The sequence below is a fragment of the Malus domestica genome, chromosome 03 (assembly GCF_042453785.1).
Source record: "Malus domestica chromosome 03, GDT2T_hap1".
Taxonomy (NCBI): Eukaryota; Viridiplantae; Streptophyta; class Magnoliopsida; order Rosales; family Rosaceae; genus Malus; species Malus domestica.
Genome location: NC_091663.1, coordinates 25,170,854 through 25,194,536, shown reverse-complemented (window position 1 = coordinate 25,194,536; position 23,683 = coordinate 25,170,854). Strand labels below are relative to the sequence as shown.

General features: G+C 37.7%; 1 protein-coding gene and 1 pseudogene across 1 annotated transcript; one reads left to right on the top strand and one right to left on the bottom strand.

The window, feature by feature from the left end:
- Window positions 1–1,837: 1,837 nt before the first annotated feature.
- LOC103427938 (cytochrome P450 71AU50-like) lies at window positions 1,838–3,671 on the bottom strand (annotated as a pseudogene).
- Window positions 3,672–13,097: 9,426 nt separating this feature from the next.
- Window positions 13,098–16,440, top strand: LOC103427823 (pentatricopeptide repeat-containing protein At4g39620, chloroplastic). The gene is made up of 3 exons (XM_008365905.4): window positions 13,098–13,608; window positions 14,078–15,330; window positions 16,152–16,440. The coding sequence occupies exons 1-2, from the start codon at window positions 13,261–13,263 to the stop codon at window positions 15,188–15,190; spliced, it is 1,461 nt and encodes a 486-aa protein (XP_008364127.3). The 5' UTR covers window positions 13,098–13,260; the 3' UTR covers window positions 15,191–15,330; window positions 16,152–16,440.
- The last annotated feature ends 7,243 nt before the right edge of the window (window positions 16,441–23,683 follow it).

Here is a 23,683-nt window from a genome sequence, read left to right as displayed (position 1 = left end):
ATAAGAGGGAATTTATTTTCTACCATTTCAATTCCCTTTTAATTATTCATTTTAACTCACGTTCCTGATTTGGGTTAGTTTTTATTACCGACCGCGGGTGTGACAGACTACAACATCACTACCAAAACATTATGCCCCTTTAGAGCAAGTCTACCCCTAAAGACTTTGCGCCAGCACTCAGCCCATTTATCCACTTAAGTGAACAGTAATAAACCCCAGTTAACAGTAATAGGCCAAAGCATCTCCACCCCTAACAAAAAATAGCCTAGTCAATTTTATTAAAATATTATTATTTTTATTATAAAATAATAAAAAATAATAATTTGACAGTACATCAAAGCACTCCAACCCACCACCACCTTCATCGTGAGCTCTCTCTCTCTCTCCTTTTCCTTCCCTCTCTCTCCAAAAATGCTCCTCAGACCAGAGCACGCCAACCCCACACCCCTCATCTCCACCCTCTATCAAATCCTCACCTCATCTTCACTCTCTGCTTCCTCTCCACTGCCCACAGCCCTCCGCGGTCCGACCCGCCCCAAACTGGTCGACATCGGCGCCTGGGCTCGCCAGCTCCAAACCCGTCGCCTATCGACCTACACCCTGACCTTCAGCTGCATCGCTGATTTGATGTCATCGTCCTTAACAGCTTCCAAGACCAGCTCGTCCTCAACAGTGTCGTCCAGCCGTCTTCCTCGCCGAAGATGGAGTTCGTCGTCACCAATTTCAGATCATGACGTTAGCCTAACGTCATATAGGCTGGTCCCAAGGTCTGTCAATTTTGGGCTAGCCTGGAGACCAGCTTGGGCTGGATGCCAGGCAATCCCGTGGGCTAGAGTGGGTTGATAGGGTCCCAGTCTGGTTTTATGACTGGGTTCTGGGCTATTCCACCTCCGGTGGACTTGCTCTTAAGGAGGTAAGACATTCCTGAGTGTGGTCATTCACGTGGCAGACGTGCTTAGGTTTTCAGAGCCCTTGGGCACTTGAGGCATAATGGGAGGTGATCCCAAGCTCTAGTGAGTTAGCTTGAGCTGGCTTTGAAGTTAATGGGCCGGTGTCGCATGCCTTGCCGTATAATTAGGTTGGCTCCATAGCAGACCTTATTTTTATGAGGTTATGTAGTTATGGCCTAAATATTAGGTAATGCGCGGTTGGTAGTTATGATTGATATTTTTTAGGGTCTGCTATCCACATACCCTTTTAATTTTCAACCATCTGATCGGATGGATTAAAGAAAATCAAATGACATAAATTAATAAGGGGTGTGTGAGAAGTAAAAAGGGATGTGTGGATAACACAACCCTTTTTTTTTTTTTTTTGGGTAAGGATTAGTCAGTTTTGACTACTAGGGTTTAGAGAAAAGATCATGTCGCTGTTTGTACCGTTAGGCTTTAATGAAGGTTGGTTCTCTCCTTTGAGAAAAAAGTTGTAATTAGATAACTGCTTATAGAAAAGATAGAAGATGCTACTGGGCGTGTTAACTATATAGACATGGCCACTTGGGCTGCAAGATTTATCATAAAGGACTTTTAGGACGTGTTTTCCAAATTAGAGTTCATCTCAGCAACTGGCCTTCTACTTGAGGATATAGTACATCCGATATACAACAGGCTCGTGCGGGCCCCTTTGGACATAAGCTAGCTAGTTTCAAAGGAGAAAGAGCCCTCAATTTGGAGAGAGACTTTCATATCTGTTATTGACAATTAATTTGACACCAATTTATTCCATTTCTGGTTTTCCTCATATGAACAAAACAAATGTAAAACAGTAGAAAAGATAGCCCCCACAATATTACAGCATACAAGTGGGAAATGAGACATTACAGACACAATATGTATGGTCATTTCTGAAGGCGGTAGGAAGGAATAAGGAGTAGATGGGTAGCCCTCGGAATTGTTAAACCAAACTCCTCAGTCATATCCAACTCATTTGGCAACATGTTATTTGGAAGTTCTCAATCAAAACATGGCACAAGTTGTGCCAACACTAACTGGACCACAGTAAGGCCTAACTGAATTCCAGGGCAACGTCTTCTACCAGAGCCAAATGGGATAAGCTGGAAGTGATTTCCTCTAACATCAATGTTATTACCCGCAAATCTCTCTGGTATGAACTTCTCTGCATCCGTCCAAGCACTTGGGTCTCTCCCGATTGCCCAAGCGTTTATGATAATGCGTGACTTTTTGGGTATATGGTAGCCATGGACGGTGCAATCTTCCCTGGCTGCATGAGGAACCAACAATGGTACCACTGGATGTAGCCTCAATGTTTCCTTTACTACCATGTCCAAGTACTCTAATTTGTCCAAGTGTGATTCCTCCACCATTCTTTTGAGGCCTACAACATTTTCTAGTTCTTTTTGGACTTTTTTCATTACCTGTGGATTCCTCATGAGTTCGGAGAATGCCCACTCAATCGATGTTGATGATGTGTCCATTGAGGCCGCAAGCATGTCCTGCCAATAGTACAATCGAAAAACAAGTCACAAAATCAGGCCATAAATACAAATTTAAATGGCATCTGTTATGCTATCAAACTGTCAATCTAAACAACACACCAGTAGGCAAATTCACAGCCTTAATAAACCAATAACATGTTAAATTTCAGACAAGATACAATTCTGTTTTAATTTGATGCCAAGCAAGAGTAAGAATACAAATAAGGTAAAATGAAGGATTAGTTCAATGTAATACTTGGTCGCCATATGCTATGGTATAGGTTTTATGCATACTTACCAATAATATAGCTTTGATATCGGAGCGTTCGATTCGGTAGTCAGATTCTTCAGAGAACATGAACGCCACCATGGCATCAACAAAGTCCTTCGGTCTTTCTTCATCCTTGGATTGAAGATGCTCACCAATTACCTTCTCAAAAAATTTATCAAATGCCTTGTTAACAACCTTCATCCTCTTAGTGAAACCTTGGAGGTCAAGTTGTGCAATCCAAGGAATATAATCTCTCAAGTTAAGGGCTGCTGCTAATTGGATACCCTCTCTAATCACAGACTTGAAACCCCTCTCGTCAAACTCTTCATCCTTGTACTTCTTCCCAATCACCATCCGGCAGCTCATGTCAACACTAAGAGTTGAGACCATGTCACTGAGATCGATAGCAACATGTCGATTATTGGCAGACTCTTTAATAGACTGAATTAAGAGAGCAACCTCTTCTTTCCTCATAGACTTGAAAGAGTTGATTTTGTGGTTGCTCAGTAATTCAAGTGTGCACATCTTTCGGATGTCACGCCAATATGAGCCATACTCAGCAAAGCTCACGTTTCTTTGCCCAAAGGATATGTGTTTTGCACCCTCATGAGGTGGCCTACTTGCAAAAACAAGGTCATGTGTTTTGAGGAACAGCTTAGCCGCTTGTGGGGATGAGACAACAATGGTAGGCATAAGACCTAACCGCAGGTACATGATATCGCCGTATTTTTGGGCTAGCCGATGAAGATCTTTGTTTGGGAACTGCCCCAACGAGTAGAGGCTACCGAAAATAGGAAACCCTCTTGGACCAGGAGGTAACATCTTCTTGTAATTGCTTTTCCATATCCATGCTCGCAGGATGTGAACAACTGTAAGCAACACAATTGTTGCCCAAATCCAAACCACCATTGTGTTTGCTACCTAAGTGTTTAAGATAAGAGCTCTCTGGACTCTGTTTTACTTTAGAGAGAAGAAAAGAAGGTCCTTGTTTCATTGTGTTTAGTGGATGTTGATACTTGGCTTAAATAGATTTGGAAGAGTGGAAGGTTCAACAGATAGACTTGAATATTACTGTATGAGTTTTGGACATGAATGCTATAGTCGGAAATTCAACTAGTAGGAGTCCTAAACATTCTTTTTAGCTTCTTACACGTTTCTGTTTAATTTTGTTCTATTTTTTCATTTGATTTATTTGAGGGTCATAAATAGAACATGGTGTGCAAAAAGCTAAAAAGGGTATGAATCACATCCCTGAGAATCTTCATAGGTCTCCCTCTACCCACAGTTTGCCCTGAACCTTAGTTTCATAGTCGCATCTTCTAACCGAAGTATTTGTAGCTCTTCGGTTCAATTGTCCAAACCATATTAACTGATTTTCTTTCACCTCATCTTCAATTGCAGCTACTTTTACTTTACATCGGATATCATCATTTAAATTTTTTTTCCTCTCTTGTGCGTCTACCCATCCAACAACATAGAAACACAAGGTATATAAACAAAATTTTGAAAAAGAAATAAAATAAATGTTTCTAATTTACCTTTGAATAATAATTGCATTCCACTTATGAAATAATTTATACATCCACCTTTACAAATAATGTATTTTTACACATACAAATTTCAAATTAGTCCACGAATGGATATCTCCAACATTACTCCAACTCGATCGGTTTGACGTTGCATAAACTGGACACATCATGTATGCAGTTATCGGTGCACAAGTAGGAAAACGGACACATCACACATGCATCCATCACACAAGCAGATTGTGGTGCGCAAGTATGACTTTCTTCGTCCATTCGAGTTCTGTTGTATGTCGTGGTGCGCAAGTAGGACTTTCTTGGTTCGTTCGAGTTCAGTTGTTCTCTCTTTCCTGTTTTTTTTCCTTGGTGATCACTCTTGCTCTTGGGGCCTTTTCCACAAATTTATTCAGCAAACTTTTGAAAATAATAGCAGTTATTAAGAGAATATGTCCGATTAAAAACGCCGCCAGCATTAAAGGCTTTTCAAAGTGGGCCATTGCAGCCACCGCAGTCCTTGTTCCTTTCTTAAATAAATTTATATTTTATTTGCATTAAATTTATAAAAATGTGGTCAAAATGGAGGGCTTCTGGGTGCAATTATTATTATTTTTTTATGTGTTAAAGAGAGAAGAAGAACTAATCTCACTTAACACTAGATTTGGATAAGGACAATAAATTTGAAATTTAGATAAAAGTTAGGATTTATAAATTGACATGCATCAATTTCTTTGTTTGAATTCATAAACATAGAAATTTAGAATTTTCGAATAGAAAAAAACTTGGAATTTGGGACTTTCAATTTCCAAGTTTAAATTTCATGTAAATAGATGTCATTTCTGAATTTCTGTGATTGAGAGTTTAAAAATAACAATTTTCGTATTCAAGTCAAATGTCATTTTAGGTTAACTAAACAAGAAAATTCACAAATTCTAAAAAATAAAATCACATCATTCTGATTTCCGTCATTTTAAAATTTCTTAGTAATCTTAAATTTCTTCATCCAAATATAGTGTAATTTTTTTTGCCTAGCATATTAATGAGATAAAAAGATAGAAATTTGGCATTTTTCGGTGTTTCGATTATTAGTAATTTGGTGTGTTGTATTGTTATGGACTAATATGTACACTTGATTATTGGGCGTTGGGAGCGGAGGGAACTTGCGGAATTTGAGTTCGATGGGTGAGGACATGGTGGGTTTGGGTTTCGGTTGGTGTGTATGATAAGGAGGAGAAAGAGGAGGGTGGGGGTTAGGAGAGGAATGATGGAGGAGGTGGTGTTGTGGAGTGAAAGGTGGAGAGAGAAAGGTTTAGGTTTATTTATTTATTTTTTTTAATTTTTTAGTACATCGATATTTTTACATTAAGAGAATGAAGAGTTCGGCTAAACTACATAATGAGCAACCTAATTTGGTATCAAATTCGAATTTATTTTTAATTTTTAATGTTCACTTGGGCTCATAACAAAGTAATGAGTTTATTGGAATAACAAAATAATAAAAATTAAATTCAAGATTATAATTTAGTTGTTGAATTTAATAATAAACCTAGATTTAAGAGCCCAAGGCTCTTCTTTTGACAATTAAATATATTTTAATCATATATATATAATTATCACACTTTAAAGCCTAAACTCAAAGTATAAACACTATGTTTGCTTTCTATAGTCCACCTTTTCCAGGGGTGGGCGTGGGTTAGTTGGGTTGATTTTGGACCAAAAATGAAACCAATTGACATAGTCGGTTAGGCCAAAATTACAAACTGAAACAGACTAAGTTGGGTCTAATTGAAAGTGGCGGGTTGGTTTGAATTGGTTTTCGATTTGTGTGAAAACAAACATACATAACAAATACCTTTCCCAAAACCTACAGAACATAGCATCAATATGAGTGGTTGCTCAAAGGACAACACAAATAATGCAGCCCAAAGAGAGCACCAAAGAGCAGATGCTACCTTCTCCAAATAGTGCCCCTTGTTTTTCTTGCATACTGTGTATGCTTCTATCTCCCAAAATGAGAGAGCCGACTGCTCTCTTCCAAATAGGAGAGCCAAATGCCCTCTCCCGAAGGTGTGGCTCTCGTCTTTCTCCTTTGCATTTTTTTGGATCGAATCTCTCCTCTGCAATTAATAATCACAAAAGGCATCAAAATGTCTTTCATAATTTCATTCCTCTCTACTTTTTAGGCACAGAAAGGTTGCCTTTCCTTGTTGACGTTTGATTTTTTAATGAAACGAAAATGGTTTCTTAAACTAATTAGGTTTTGTTTTCATGTGGTGATACACAGTAACTCATAAATAGCTAATTATTTATATTACTACACATATTAATTATGATTAAAAAATAAAATAAATATATGTGGATTGGTTTGGTTAACTGCACCCTAAGAATTTTGGAAACCGCTTGCAAAACCGATTAAAGTCTATGCAATTCGGTTTAGCCACCGAAAAAAAAACCAAATCAAACCAAGCTGTCAGTACGGTTTGGGTGGTTCAGTCGGTTTTATTTATTTATTTATTTATTTATTTATTTTAAATGCCCAACCCTTTTCAATCACATTGTAAAAAGGACTAAGTATTATAAAATGTGAGAAACTTTTGATGTTGAGCAATGTGGGGTAATGAGATTTCTACTAAAAACTCCAACAAATACATACGAAGAAAAGTAATAGCCTAAATACAACAAGATTAAATAATTCAGCATGTGGACAATCAAATGCGAGAATCATGGATAAGAAGAGCACATAGTGTCACAACCCACCCCTAGGCCTCTACCACATCCCAGGCTCGACTTCGCCGTAGCACAATATTGTCCGTTTTGGGCCCGACCACGCCCTTACAATTTTGTTTCTGGAAACTCACACGAGAACTTCCCAGCGGGTCACCCATTATGGGATGGCTCTCGCGCGAACTCATTTAACTTCGGAGTTCCGATGGAACCCGAAGCCAGTGAGCTCCCAAAAGGCCTCGTGCTAGGTAAAGATGGGAATATACATATAAGGCTTACATTATCCACTCCCCTAGGTGATATGTTAGATCCCACATCGCCCAGGGGAGTTGGATCCTTTATGCCTTATATGAATATGCCCACCTCTTTCTAACACGAGGTTTTTTGGGAGCTCACTGACTTAGGATTTCATAGAACTCCGAAGTTAAGCGAGATCGTGCGAGAGCAATCCTAGGATGGGTGACCTACTGGGAAGTTCTCGTGTGAGTTCCCATAAACAAAATCGTGAGGGCGTGGTCGGGACCCAAAGTGGACAATATCGTACTACAGCGGAGGCGGGGCCGGGATGTAACACGTAGAAAGAGAAAAAAGTGGATATACTACTTGCTAGTGAAGTTATTATAACGCAAGGATGAATTGTGGAGGGTGGTGATAAAGAAGTTGAGTTTGGTTCCGAAATTGATGGAGAGGCAATGAAGGTAAATAGTGCTAGAAATTTTGAAGTGAGAGAACTTCCTGAAGAATATTTTGTATCGGATAAGGACATGGGAGAAAAAGAAGATGATGAGGAAGTTGAGTTTGAGTTCGACACAAAGAGAGCCTTGGAGGGATATGGAGAAGAAAAGATTGAGGCCTGGCTTTCCAGCTTTGCAAGTATCTTATATTATGATATATCCTTATTCTTTCACTTTATGTGTTTTAAAATTGTAAACTTGTTGGATGCATGTATGATGTATCATCCAGACCAATAACATTCATTATGGTTATAGTCATTTATGTATTTATCTACTGCTATTTTGCATTTTATCTTTATGTCATTCTTAGTATAGGTATAGTTGTTTTTTTAAGTGTAAATAGGCCCTTATTTATATAGTACACAATAAATTTACTTAAATCTGCCTAAGCTCAAGCTAGGGGGCCTAGATGCTAGACCCCTGTCTACGGTCCGACTAGTGCCTTGTGGTTTTTAGATCATTGTTATCACAACTGTTGTCAGAGTGAAGCCATCTCGTCAAGCATGACAACATGGAAATTGAAGTTGTCCAGAGTGACACAACTTTAGTCTTTTCATATCTTATGGAGCAAGACGGATACTAGTGGATGTGATTGACTTGTCGCCAACTTAGAATATTTCTTAATGGTTTTCAGGTAGTTTCTATTTTATTTACAGATTATTGGGCCATTTTGGGCAAACCATTGGTTTATTAAGCCCCTTATGGTTATTGTTTTCTTTCTTTTGGAATTTTTGTTCGCTAATATTTTTGTCAATGAGTTTACCTTGGAAAACCTGTTGTATGACTTAACTTATATTTTTATAGACATGTTCCATGAAGTTGATTGTTTGGTCGATAGTGTTACCACAGACATTGTTTTACGTAATCACGTTTACTTTCAACTTCACACTTACTGAATCTTCAATGACAACAGTTGATGGCTCAACACTATTGATACAGGGGCATGGAAAAGCCCAACTCGTGTTGCCTTATGGTACTTTGCTTACCGTTAACAAGGCCTTGTATTCACCTTTTCTAGTCGAATGTTATTGATTTTTAAGGACATTCGAGCTAACAAATTACATTGTGAAACTATGGAAGATCATCTTGAATACCCTAGAGGGATATGATGTGTCGCATACTTCGTGCATCACATGGTCAACCACTTGAAAAATGACATACATGATCCAGTTGATCACACCATGTGAAGCTTGCTCGCTAGGTAAAGACAGCCATAAGCCTTCGCATGCAAACAACTTTAAAGAGCACAACACTTTCTTGGAAATGATCTAATGAGATATTAGCGGACCAATCCAATCACCATGCAGATCATTTAGCTACTTTATGGTTTTGGTTGATGCATCAACTTGATTATCACACATTGCCCTATTGTCCACAAGGAATGCTTTATTTGCAAGACTCCTTAACCGGATCATTAAGTTGAGAGCGTATCACCCAGATTATCCAATAAAATATATAAGATTGGATAATGCTGTAGAGTTTGCTTCGAAAATGTTTGATGATTATTGCTAGGGTCGGCCCTGAGAATTAAGGGGCTTTGTGCAAGATTTAGATGGAGGCCCTTCATTTTTTAATATTGTATTTTCTTTGTTATTTTTTTTTCAATTAGTATCTATAAAATTTAAATATTACAAATTAGAGCACCACTTTGAGTGGACAAGAGTGTTTCCTGTCTTGAAAGGTCTTCAGTTCGAAATATGTTGCATGGTTTTTTGTGTAAAACTTATCAACTTTTTAAGTTAATAAATTTGCAAAACTTAAAAATAGCAAAATAGTTCTACAAGGACTCGAACCTAGGCCATGTACAAGAAGATTGAAGGCCTACACCACTAGTGCTAGTGTGGTGTTATTATTATTTTGCATATTTAAGTATATAATAGGTATTTGTTTACATGAAAAGAAACTTTGGGGGCCCTTCCAAATTGGGGGCCCTGTGCGGTGTCACCTTTTGCACACCCTCAGGGTCGGCTCTGATTATTGCATGAGTTTCGATATTGAAATTGAACATCTAGTTGCATATACACTTAAAATGGTTTGGCAGAATCGTTTATCAAATGTATCCAAACAATAGCCTGAACCTTGGCAATGTGGTCTAAGTTTCTGATTTATACTTAGGGCTATGCAACCTTCCTATCACTAGAGGGAGAAGGTCACACTTGTGTTCATGAAGAATGCTAAGATTTGATGTGGCTTGCCACCACTTTGACTCATCTTGATCATGAATCGTAAAATGCAAAGTCAAAGTGCATGGAATCCTAGATCTTTAGAGCGTTGCTTAAAATCTACCAGATGCCCTTATTGATCTAGTGATAGTCACAAGATCACACATTCCTATTGTAAATGTCCCTATATGGATGATGTTCCTAAAGTTTTCTTAGTTGGGCGTCGTGTTCCCATATAATATGTAGTTTCTGAAGAATGAAGAATGATATTGGCAGCTAGGGTCCCTTCCCTGAAGCGAGGCAAACCCATTGGTTCAAAAAAATTCTTAAAAAATGAAAGTAACAACATATGAAGAGATAGTAGCATCAGTCATCCGATATTGGTCATTCTGTCGCTACCTTGTCTGTTCCACAACTTGACATTGTTCTGGATTATGGGAGTGTCCTGGACAAAGGGCCTGAGAATTCCTATCTTAAGGATTCTAGGATCTCTGTCAACTACACTTGTCTGGAAGACATGTGGAAATGAAACAAGATCATCATTGATGATGTGTTTTCTTTTGTTGTGGCCGTCGGAACAATAAAGGGCGATGAAATTGAACCACGATCGGTTGTTGAAGCACATTGTCGATTTGACTAGCCAAAACAAGAAGAGACAATCCAAGTCAAACTTGATTTCTTAGCGAACATTTGGGTGTTCGGACCGGTCGTTTCAACACCCTCAAACGTTGAAATTGCACGTGTTGAATGGACTTGAAAAGGTAGAGTTCTATAAACCATTGGAGCTAAAATTGATTATTGTTCATATGTAGTTCAAACTATCTATGGGGTATTAGGCGTAAAAAATTGGATATTTGTAGACAAGTAATTGACTTATATTTAGTTATATCTAATGATAAAATAAAAAATAAAAGGTTTCATTCTTTTTATGTTAAATAAAAAAAAAGAACAAAAAACCATAGGCTTTAAATGAGTATTTGAAGGAAGCATAATGAGAATAATGAGGATCAGTTTAGTAGTTTCAAAAAACTAAGTATCCAATTTATGGACATGGTCAATGTGTATCCTTATAGAGATCCAGATACAGATATTTTGTATGAAAGTTCCATCAGGATTGGTAATACACGAATCAATGAGTTCCCTACGACAATACATGTTTTTAATTAGGTTGAAGCATTTGCTATATAGTTTGAAACGAATTGCGAGTACTTGATCAGAATGAGATATATGAGCAACGAATTGCACCTATGCGTGTTAATTAAGCTCACCAATTTTGGCTTTGCGGTAATTGCAGTATATGTCAATAACATGAACCTCAGTGGAACTCCAGAAGAGATCCAAATAACTACTATGCACCTGAAGAAGGAATCTGAGATGAAGGATCTAGGTAAGGCTAAGTATTGTATAGGCCTACAGTTCGAGTATCGTGAAAGTGGGATCTTAGTCCACTAATCGAACTACACTCAGAAAGTGTTGCGTTGATCTAACTTCCTAGAAGCAAAGTCATCCAATCATCTTATTGTCGTTTGATCTTTAGATCCTAAGAAGGACCCTTTTCGTTCTAAGGAAGATGACAAAGAGATCTTGGGATCAGAATTCCCCTTTCTTAGTGTTATTAAAGCTTTGTTATACTTAGCTAGTGTACTAGACCAGACGTCTCATTTAATGTGAATCTTTGGCAGGATACAGTTCCATGCCAACACACCGCCACTAAATGACACTAAAGACATTTTTCAATACCTTAAGGGCAGTGCAGAAAGGGGCATGTTTTATACCTATGCATCCTAGAAATTCGATGCACTGCTTGTTGAGTTTGCCAATGCTAGGTACTTATCAGACCAACACAAAGGCATGTTCCCATACGAGTTATGTATTTACCGTTAGAAACACCGCTATAACTGGAGGTTTATAAAATAACGTTGGTTGCTACTTCGTTTAACCATGCTGAACTCATAGCCTTTTATGAAGCTACTCGGAGTGTAGTTTGTTACGAGCTATGAGCATAGTGTAAGTATGTGTAAGTTAACCTCTGCTACATATGGGCTACACTACATGTATCAACCAGTTAAAGTTAGGCTTTATTAAGGGTGATGCCACCATACACATAACACCCAAGTTTTTCTTCTCGTATGAACAGTTGCAAGAGAAGAAAATTGAGGCCTGTCATATTGGTTCCCAGGATAACCATGCTGACCTATTTATCAAATCCCTGCTTAAGAGCTCATTTCAGAAGCACATTAGAGGTATTGGGTTATGAAGGCTTTCAGACCTAGCATAAGGGGTCTTGTTCATGCAGTTGTTTAGGAAGCACCCAACCATGTGCTAGTTTAGGGGGGAGGTATTTCGAAGATGGCAACAGTTTAGCCCATGTACTCTATTTTCCTTTGCTAAGTTTTTCTTCCACTGGGTTTTACTTAGAAAGGTTTTTAATAAGGCACCAGTACTATTCTTCCGACCAGACAGTAACAACCATTCGTCACTTGGGTCATGCCTGAATTCATAGAAGGCCTCCTAAGGAGATTTGCCATTCTCAGGGGAGAAATCCACAGGAATTCGAATTTATCCCACGCCGACTACCGATTGTTCTACCTACTTGAATTTTTACAGGTCGTCCCTATAAAGAGTATACATTTCATTTTTCATAGAGACAAAGACAAGGTATTGGCATGGAGTTCCTGTGATTAATCAACTGAGCAATTCTTGAACGTCCAAGAGTGAGAGTTGCATGACTTTATGTTAGTCCACTAATTGGTGCAACTGTTGTAACCATTATGACATTGATTCCTCAATTAAATAGGCCCTTACACTATGTTTGGATGATGAAAATAAACTTGGAATTTGGATAAAAGTTAGAATTTGTAAATTGACATGCACCAATTCTCTTGTTTGGATTCATAAACATAGAAATTTAGAATTTCCGCGTGGAAAAAAACTTGGAATATGAGACCTCCAATTCCCAAGTTTAAATTCCATGTTAATAGGTGTCATTTTACCAATTTCTATGATTGAGAACTTAAAAATAACAAATTCCGTTTCAATTCCATTGTTTTTTATATGCTAACCAAACAAAAAAATTCACAAATTCTAAAAAATAAAATTCCGTCATTTTAAAATTCCTTAATAATTTTAATTTTCTTCGTCCAAACATAGTGTTAATTCCTCAAATGGTTAGACAATTAATTTTGAGTATTTGTATAATTTTCTAGGAGGTATGGCTATCCTTTAAATTTAGGTATGGCTATCCTTTAAGTTGTACCACTGACAGATTATTTCTCCCATTCTCTCCCAAATTATTTCTCATTTGACCCCCGCAAGCGCAACCCAGCGAAACTGCGACACACCACATCCCCCTTGACTCCCAACTCAAAACCCTCCTCCCCCTCCTCCCCCTCCTTCCCCACTCGCAGAAACCAAAATGTCCCTAACAATCTCACCCAACTCTCTCCAACCCTCTACATTTCAATTTACCTTTCATTCCTCCCAAAATTACAGCTTCACCCAGCCATGGCTTCTGCATCCGCTTATCCGTAAGCGACCTAGGACCCGAATTTCCTGCGTTTCGACCCGACCCAAAAGAAATCCGGGACCAAAGACCGAGGACCCGGAAGTCCGGGAGGTGGTTCGGACGCTCATGAGGAGCTTCAGTGACAAAGAGCCGTTGTTGAAGACGCTAAATAAGTACGTTAAGATTGTGAGGACGGAGCATTGCTTTATGCTCTTTGAAGAGCTTGGGAAGACTGATAAGTGGCTTCAGTGCTTGGAGGTCAGCTCAATTTTCAATCTTTTCTGCAATTTTAGCTTCTGGGCATTTGAAATTGTTGAATTGTTTATTGTGTTTCGGTCTGTGGACGCCATTTATAAACAAAAACTTGATTAATCGATATGGAAATGATAAACACACACCCTTTTTCTCCTCCTACGCACCCCTGCTTAATCCTTTTTATTGTTTACGTTTGATTTATTCAATCCGATAACCAGAAATAAAGAGGGGCATGCGAGAGGCTAAAAACGGCGTCTGAAAATCAGCTCTCTAATCTATGTGGATTTGATTACATGTTCTCACATTTTAAATAATGGAAACGGCATAAATTTTATGGGTTTTTAGGTCTTGGTGCTTTTGATAGTGAACGACTGCTAATTTTGTGTTAGACATGTCAGTTACTCTGTGAGCATTTTATAGCAGAAATTATGATAGGATGGAAGATACCTTCACTTATACAACCCACACTCAGGTGTTCAGATGGATGCAAAGACAGCGGTGGTACGTTGCTGATAACGGTGTGTATTCAAAATTGATCTCGGTTATGGGAAAGAAAGGCCAAACTCGGATGGCAATGTGGCTTTTCTCTGAGATGCGTAATAGTGGGTGCCGGCCTGATACTTCTGTCTACAATGCACTTATCTCAGCCCACTTAAACTCCAAGGACAAAGCAAAGGCTTTGGACAAAGCTCTTGGATACTTCAACAAGATGAAGGGAATGGAACGATGCCAACCCAGCATTGTGACGTACAACATTCTTTTGAGAGCTTTTGCACAATCTCGAAATGTAGAGAAAGTCAATGCTTTATTTAAGGATCTTGATGAGAGCGTTGCTTCCCCTGATATTTATACGTATAATGGTGTAATGGATGCATATGGGAAGAATGGGAATATAAGAGAAATGGAATCCGTGCTTTCTCGGATGAAAAGTAATCAGTGTAAGCCTGACATCATCACCTTTAATTTGCTGATTGATTCATATGGGAAGAAGCAACAATTCGATAAGATGGAACAGGTATTTAAGAGCTTACTTCGTTCCAAGGAGAAACCAACACTTCCAACGTTTAATTCAATGATCATAAATTATGGGAAGGCAAGGCTTATGGAGAAAGCGGAACATGTATTCAAGAAGATGACTGACATGAAATATACGCCAAGCTTCATAACATATGAGAGTCTTATCATGATGTATGGGTTCTGCGATTGTGTTTCAAAAGCTAGGGATGTATTTGAAAGGTTGGCTGATTCTGGAAGGGAGCTAAAGGTTTCAACGCTGAATGCGATGCTTGATGTTTACTGCATGAATGGTTTGCCCATGGAAGCTGATAAGCTTTTTGTCAGTGCAAATAGTATTGGGGTACGTCCAAATGTATCAACATATAAACTTCTATACAAGTATTACACTAAGGGCAACATGAAGGAGCTTCTCGAGAAACTGCTGAAGTCCATGGAAAATGATGGTATTGTCCCTAATAAGAGGTTCTTTCTAGAGGCTCTTGGGGCATTTTTCTCTTCACCAGGGAGTCCAGGCTCCGTGACTGCTACAACTGCTTTGAGCAGACAGCAGGATGGCGCAAAAACTTAGGTAGAGAAGACTAATAACTTGGTTTACATATTTTTCTGATTTTTCTTCTGGTAGAATCAGGTTCGATGCAAATATAGCATAGAGTTTTTGGCTCCAGCACCGGATTATCGTGGCACCATGGAATTACTTGGTCATATATAGTAAGTGTTTTTTTCTCTGTTTTTAATCGTTGTAAATGCCATTTATTTTTTCTTTATGATGAAAATTTCCAGTTTGTGTTTACAATATATATTTTTTGCAGGGTATTGTTGGTAATTTATGTCTTTAGTTATCTCTTATTGAACTCCATGACTATTTAAAAAATTCTGTACTCAATAAATCATGTAATTGGATCTTACAGTACACAAGAAAATTTTTCGAGTTTACTGGTTTTGTGATAGTAAAAAGAAACCTAGGAATTTTGATTTCAATGTCACTAAAGTTCATCTTTCACAGGTGAAAACAGAACAGCTGTGGAGAAAAGATGTTCAAAATCCAATGAAATGAAAGAGAAAACAAGATTTGTAATAACCTAGGAATGTTAAGGACAATGTCATTGATGAAGTTCATCTTTCAGAGCTGAAAACCAAACAGAACAGTTGTGTAGGAAAGAAATTTCAGAATCAAAGGAAAGGATTATGTTTATTTTTAAAACATAACTACGATAACTAGTTAAAAATTGAAAGAATTAATAAACATAAAATAGGAGTTCATAAAATTAAAGAGTCCTGGATGTGATGACCAAAATTTGGGTGCGGCAGAAGCTCCTGAATCTCTCTCCTGCTCTAGACTTGTAGTTCTTCTGCCTTTCAGAAACCATAGGGATGAAAGATTGCATAGTTTTGATATTATGTTCTATCATTCTTGTCAGTTTTTGGTGATGTTTTTTTTTTCTTTCTATTGATTCCGCAGTGGATTATTTATTTATTTATTTTTTTTTTTGCAAAGTGGAAAGATTTTGTAACACTTAGAATTATTGCAGGAGAATGGTGGAGCCACTGGTAAGAGGCCAAAACGACGTCTAAGCTAATTCTTCGAGAAATTTTATTAGATAGATAGCAACGTTTCTTCTCCAGAAAGCTTTGTTTTTGTATTATGTAGTTTTCTTTTTTGTTCTTAACAATGCAACTGGTGGTGGCACTCTTAGTTTCTTTGGCCATGGCGGCCCACGGTGCTTCTTTTGTGTATTTCTACTGTGTAAACTGAAAACTGCTACGTTGAGTTGTATTCTTTGACAGGTTCTCAATAAATCACCACGCATTTGACCTCTGCTTCTATTTGTCACAAAGGAGGCCATTTTTTAATGCGGGAAGAGGCATAACAATGTGACTTCTGCTCTCTCTAGCGCAGGGACGAAACATAATCAACTTACATTTGGAACAACTATTCGAAATCTTAGTGACATTGGATACGTCTTTTCCGTTATCTACCATTAGATTTTCTGCACGCGCTCTTACGTGTGCGAAAGGATTTTTTTTTCGTGTTAAGGGGACATTTGTTTATTTCGTGTTAAGGTTGACCATGCAAACAGTGATTACTGTTAATGGTCACCAATACAATAAGCAAACTCGAACACACCCAAGATGCAAACAAAACTGTTACGGAGAGGGATACAATAGTTTATCTAATACACTAATAAATAAGGGAATTGTTATTAGTACTCCAAAAATCTCATTTGACAATTCAAACATTTTATAATTAGAAATAAAAATACCTTGTGAGGAGTGTAGAATGATATTTTTGGAGTACTAATAACAGTTTCCATAACTAATTGTGTTTAATAGAAGAGATCTGAGGCCAAAAAGATCAATAGGTTGAAAAAGAAACTTCTCCACCACACGAGTTCAAACCCTTCTCTTACAAATTGGAGAAGCGACGAGAGGTGAAAGTATATTATTTTTAAATTTTAATATTTAGTGAATTCTATTATGATTATTCTATAATTTCGTCTACATTGTTTAGGGTTCTAAGTTTCCGGACATCAATGTGTTCAAGGAAGTTTATGTTCGACCTGGGTGCGAGACAACTGAGCAGCAATGTACAAGTTTTCTTTAAATGTTGCTTTTCTTTCATTTATAAGTTAAAAACATTAATATGTATTTTCTTATTATTGGGGAATGCGCGAGTACGTGATGCTAGTGCCTCATCATCTAGAGCCTGCTCAGGACAGGTCGCGACGTTGACGACGAAAGTTCAGGTGCTCGAGCGGCAGCTTGCGGCCTAGGGCGACTAGATGAGCCAAATCTTACACTCCCTTCAGTTGTCCGGCATTACGTTTACGATGCCATCAACTGATTCTCAGCCACCGTGTTCCATACGACCCACACAACACATTCCCAGCTGCAACCTTCATAATAGCTACTTTGTATTAAGGATATTATAATATTTTTTGGTATGTAAGTACATTTCTCTATATAATATAAATAGCTTTTCTACATTATTTATCATATTTTTATGTATTTTAACTACTAAATTTAAAAAATTAATTAAAATATCCAATTCATTTAAAAAATACTTAATTAAATAAAATTAATAAATAATAATAAATAATAACTAGAACAATTTTGCGTGACATAATACTTTCATCGTCCAAAAATTAAAGCTACGACATGTTTCATTGCCCAAATATAACACTACGACTTACTTTATCACTTAAACTTCAGTGTGACGAAATGTAAAATATAAGAAAGGTTGAAAATCAAATACGCGACAAAATGTTTCATCGCGCAGAGGTTTACCCGATGACATGTTTCGTCATGTAAATTTCTTTGAGACGAAACTCTGTCGTCACCCGTAGTTTCAAGCCACGAAAACATTTTGTCACCTCAAAGGTTGCGCAGTGAATCGCGAAAATGGTCACGTGACGAATTCTTTTGTAGCGTTTGTGACCTATGTTTCGTGTGTATACCTTCTTGTGTGGCGAACTGTAAATATTTGTCTCACAAATCTTTGCGTCTCAAACTTTGACCGAGTAATTCTGCTCGACGAAGAATTTTTGCCATAAGTTTTTAGTGATGTACTTTGTGTGATGAATTGTTTTTCGTTGGACAAACAATTTTTTGCAGTAGTGAAGGGATCAATTTGCTTGCTCAATAAACGTGTAGTATTTACATATGGGTTCGACGACAACAGTCTTTCGGAAAGTTGAACACATTTTTTCTTTCTGGAATGATTCCTACTCCATTAGGGTTTAGAAGAAATAATGAACTCCTTTTAGAGTATCATGGAAAAAATTGTGAAGGATATGATTTGGCTTTCTATAATCTTCAAACCAAGCAAGTTAACAGATTTGGAATCCGATTGGCACAAAATTCCCTTTCCCGCTACTATGCAGAGACTTATGTTGAAAGTTTAGTTTTAGTCAATAATTAGAAAGGAACGAGTTAGATTATCACATATTTTCTTTTCTTTTCTATGTGAATTAAGCATTTTTTATTGTTTCAAAATGCACTCGTACCTTTGTCTTTTGGGGTGTGCTAACAATTTGTAGTTTGGAAATTTTTTAATGTGTCCTTCGACTCCTTTTTTGTTTTGGCTTGTTAACTAACAAGAAATCAGCATTAATGTATTTGTTGGGAAAATATCTTTTCATTGATGACAAATAATAAGATTACACTTGGTATTTATACAATGGCATAGCACACACACTTGTGCTGCCAACTCATCCTAACTACCATAACAAACTTAGCCTAACTAATCACACCACTAACAACAAATTACAACAGAATTAATCAAAGCTAAGCTTTATCTTTTACAAGAGAATTGTCCTTACTATTCCCCCTCAAACTAAACTGAGGACTCAAAGTGTAAGTTTGTCTCCGAGTTGCATAAATCTGAGCTTGGACAAGAACTTAGTACAAATGTCTGCAATTTGATCATGTGAGCAAGCAAAGAACTGAAACAGCTTTTGATAGAACCTTTTCTCTTATGTAATGGTGGTCTATTTCAACATGCTTGGTTCTACCATGAAAGATAGGATATTTTTTTTTTTGCCAAGGATATTGCTGAAATGTTATCACACTAGAGCTTGGGAGGACATGGAAGAGTTAAACCAACATCAACTAATACTTTGAAGATCCATGTAAGTTTTGTAGCAGTGTTAGCTAGGGATTTGTACTGCTTCAGTAGATGATCTAGCCAATGCAGGTTGCTTTTTGGCACTCTGGTTGATGAGAGAATTACCAAAGAACACACAAAAACCTCTTGTTGATATTCTGTCAGGTGAACATCATGCCCAATCTACATCTGAGAAAGCATTGACACTCAGTGGAGTTGAACATTTTGAAAACCAAAGTCCAAGATCCAAAGACCCTTTGAGATATTTTAGAATCCTTTTGACTGCTTGAAAGTGTGATTCCCTTGGATTATGCACGAATTGACATACAAGATTAACTGCAAAGGATAAGTCAGGTCTAGTCCATGTGAGATATTGCAACCTACTAACAAGAGACCTATATTCAGTATGATTGGAAGTAGAGGACTTGAGTGATCTAGTTTGGAAGTATTAAGTGGAGTTGAACAAGGCTTTGCACCATCAATTTTTGGTCTTTTGAGAAGATCCAAAATATATTTAGTCTAAGAGATGAACACTCCTTTGGAAGATCGCTTGACTTCAAGACCAAGAAAATAATGAAGTGGCCCAAGGTCTTTGATAGGAAACATAGTATTGAGCTGAGAGATAATAGTTTGACAAGCTTGGGAAGAAGGACTAGTCACAATAATGTCATCCACATAGACTAAAACAAAGACCAGTGATTGGTCATTTCTTGACAAACAAAGAATGATCATTCTGAGAACCTATGAATCCAAAAAAGTGTAGGGCTGCATATAATTTTTCATACCAAGCTTTAAGCGCTCGTTTTAGACCATAGAGTGATCTATGCAATTGATAGACATTGTGATGCCTTGTAATATCTTCAAAACCAAATGGTTGCTTTATAAAGACATTTTCCAAGAGATTGCCATGTAGAAAGGCATTACTAACATCTAATTGGTTTAAAAACCAATCATGTTGAATTGCCAATGTGAGTAGAAGTCTGATAGTAACTGGTTTGGCAACATGGTTGAAAGTCTCTGTGTAGTCTAACCCTTCTTGCTGATGAAAACCCTTTGCAACTAAACGAGCTTTGTAAATATCAATAGTCCCATAAGGTTTTCTCTTAATTCTAAACACCCATTTGCAACCTACAAGATTCTGAGAGGAGGAGGAAGGGAAAAAAAATCATGTACCAGTGTTTAGAAAAGCATTATACTCTTCTTGCATTGCCTATCTCCAGTGAGCATTCTTAGATGCTTGGAGATAAGTAGTTAGGACATAATTTCCTCAATGAGATGTTGTGGAATATGATGTTTGGTAGTTGTGAAAGCTTTAGGTTTAGAAATACCATATTTTGACCTTGTTTGCATGGGATACATTTTAATATTGAATTAGAGCTGGGGAAGGTGATGGAGGGATAACATGTAATTCTGAAGATTGATTAGAAGACACATAGGGTAATGCAGATGCTTGTTATGGATTGGAATGTTTTGTAGGAAATTGAGTTGAAGACAGGGATGGAGTTGGTTAATGACTATGGAAAACAGTTAGTGTAGTAAGAGTGGAGGTAGGAACATAGGTAGGGGGTTGGCTAGGGACAAAGATTGGGGAACTAAGTTGTTTAAATGGGAATGTTTGTTCATGAAAAACAACATGCCTAGATATGTAAACTCTATTGGTTTGGGGATCAAGACACCTATAATCCCTGTGATTTAAGTTGTAACCAACAAAGAAACAAGGCTTGCTCCTTGGTTCGAGCTTTGATGTGGTATCGAGTTTTAGCCAGGGAAAACAACTACATCCCAAAACCCTAAGAGTTGAGTAATCTGGTGATTTCTTAAAAAGAGATTCCCATGGAGAAGGTTTTGACATTGTAAGCATCATGTTAATCAAATATATAGCAATAGTGAATACTTCTACCCAGTACGCATGAGGAACCCCAGAAGCTGCTTAAAGTGTCCTAGAAGTCTCTACCAAATGTTTGTGCTTGAGCTCAGCACACCCATTTTGTTCAAGGGTGTGAGGGCAGCTCAGTTGGTGTTGAATACCATGGTCTTTCAAGAATTAACACATTGTATGATTGATAAACTCAGCACCATAATTAGAACAAATAGTATCAATCTGAGTACTCAACATATTTTCAACAATAGATTTGAAATGAACAAAGGTTTTTAACATTTCTGATTTACACTTTAGAGGGAAGAACCAACAATACTTGGTGTAATCATCTACAAAGATTATGTAGTATCTATAACCAGTGAGAGAGGAGATAGGTGAAGGTCCCCATACATTTGTAAGTAATAGCTGTAGAGGTTTACAAGTTGTACTGGAAACAGATAAAAAGGAAAGCTTGGAGCTTTTGCCTAGTGCACAACTAGAACAGAAAGATTTCACAGTACTTCTCATAACTGGAATACATGACTTAGAAGTTAGCTTATTTAAAATCTTTAAAGAAGGATAGCCTAATATATGATGCCAAACCTCTGAAGATGTTGTAGTAGATGAAGCATAGAGACGATGATGTCAAGTAAAGGGATGAGAAGTAGAGAAAGGATATAAACCATTTCTCAACGGAATCCAACAACGTCGAGTTCCAGACCACTCAACGGAACCAAAATATCAAGCGGTTTATCGTAATTTACCCATACCTGTCATATGTAAAATCAGTGCCTACATTATGGGAGTTGTGCACTAGCAAGTCAAAACTCGGTTAAGTTGTGGAGCTCGGGTGAGTGACAATACTACAAGTATGTGCTACTCAATAAAAAGAAAGACCATCGATCACATTTTATAAACCTCAAATATAAGTTCCTAATTATGAAAACATAGTCAAGTCTTTAAAACTCCGAATGAGTCACCCAGACATCCAACAGCTTTTCCAATTCAAACCATATTCTCAAAAACTATCGTTCATAAATACACTAAATTCTAGGGATAGAGGGACGCAGTTCGGTTGAAGCCAACATAATTAACCAAATAGGAATTTGCCCCCCATAATGGATTAACCAAGCAGAGCCACCCTTGAGTAACCATGTAGGTAGTAATCACCCATCGCAGATTAACCAAGCATGATCACCCCTAAGTATGTATGGCCTTAAGGATCACCCATTGTGGATTAACCAAACACGATCCATAAATAATATGGTCCCCCATCATGGATTAACTAAGCAAGACCACTAGTGACCCCCCATCGCGGATTAACCAAGCAGGGTCAAGATAACCAAATAAGTAGTGACCCCCCGTCGCGGATTAACCCAACAAAATCACACCTACATAACTGTTAGGCAGTGATCATCCATCGTGGATTAACCAAGCATGATCACTCCTAAGTATACATGGCCATAAGGATCGCCCATCGCAGATTAACCAAGCACGATCCATAAATAGTATGGTCCCCTATCGCAGATTAACTAAGCAGGACCATCCATGTACCACTGCTACATGGTGCAGACTCGGTGTCACCTAACCCCATGACATTAGGGTAACGGTCCCCTACTAGCCCTCACTTTAACAAACATTTCAATATGCACTTCAAATCACATTTCCAATCCATGAATCAAATCACATTTAATAAAAATAGATCGATGGCCAATTATAAAAATCACATTTTAACAAAAAACACATTTATAAAACCAAGTCATACCCATAAAGGATACTAATATAAGAAAACAGGGTAATAACCATAGCACATATATTAAAGTCACTCACCGAAACAAGTCCACAAAGCCTCACTGAGTCTCAAGTAATACTAATTTTAGTAATTCAAATGGTTCAAGACCTATTGACCAAAAGTCAACTCTCAGTCAACGACGGGGTCCACACCCTAGTAATTTCATCCAAAAGATCTGCACATCATATTTCTGACCCGTAACTTCCTAGGGTCCACATTATGCTCCTAGAACAACATACTAAAATCTCATCGCGATCTGACGGTCGAATCTTTGCCAATCACAAATTCGAGAAGTGATCAACGTTTTAATTTACAAACTTACAAATCTAATTCGGTAAGATCCATAAGTCGGATTCCCTATCCATAAATTTCTAATGTCCTCAAATATTACGTACTATAGCATATTAAAATTTGGTGACGATCCAACGGTCGAATCGTCGAATCATAAAATGATCAAGTGGCGTACTTCACCATACTAGGTTCAAACTATCGAACTATATCAAACGGTTATCAATTTTGAAATTTGAACATTGAATTCAACTTAAAAAGATAGCGTAGGCCCGCTAGCCATGTGCCGCCGCACGCACCGCCACATGTGATGGCCGGCCGCTCCGGTTCGTCGGAAAATCAACTATTTCCAAAAATTACAAAATTTATAGAAATGAAGATCTCAATGAGTAGAGCAAGTTTTATCCCTGTGGCCAAGTCCAATTTGGCTGGAAAAAGCTCCAATTTCCCTCGAACCCGCTGGAACCTTATAAATGGGTGGCTTCGATCTTTCACCTCCGGTGCTCCACCGCCCCTATAG

What these genes read in the sequence shown, in the direction of transcription:
- LOC103427823 (XM_008365905.4), top strand. Translation starts at nt 13,261, where the DNA reads ATGTCCCTAACAATCTCACCCAACTCTCTCCAACCCTCTACATTTCAA. An exon ending in AGTGGCTTCAGTGCTTGGAG is followed by an intron (nt 13,609 to 14,077) that starts GTCAGCTCAATT and finishes ACCCACACTCAG; the next exon opens with GTGTTCAGATGGATGCAAAG.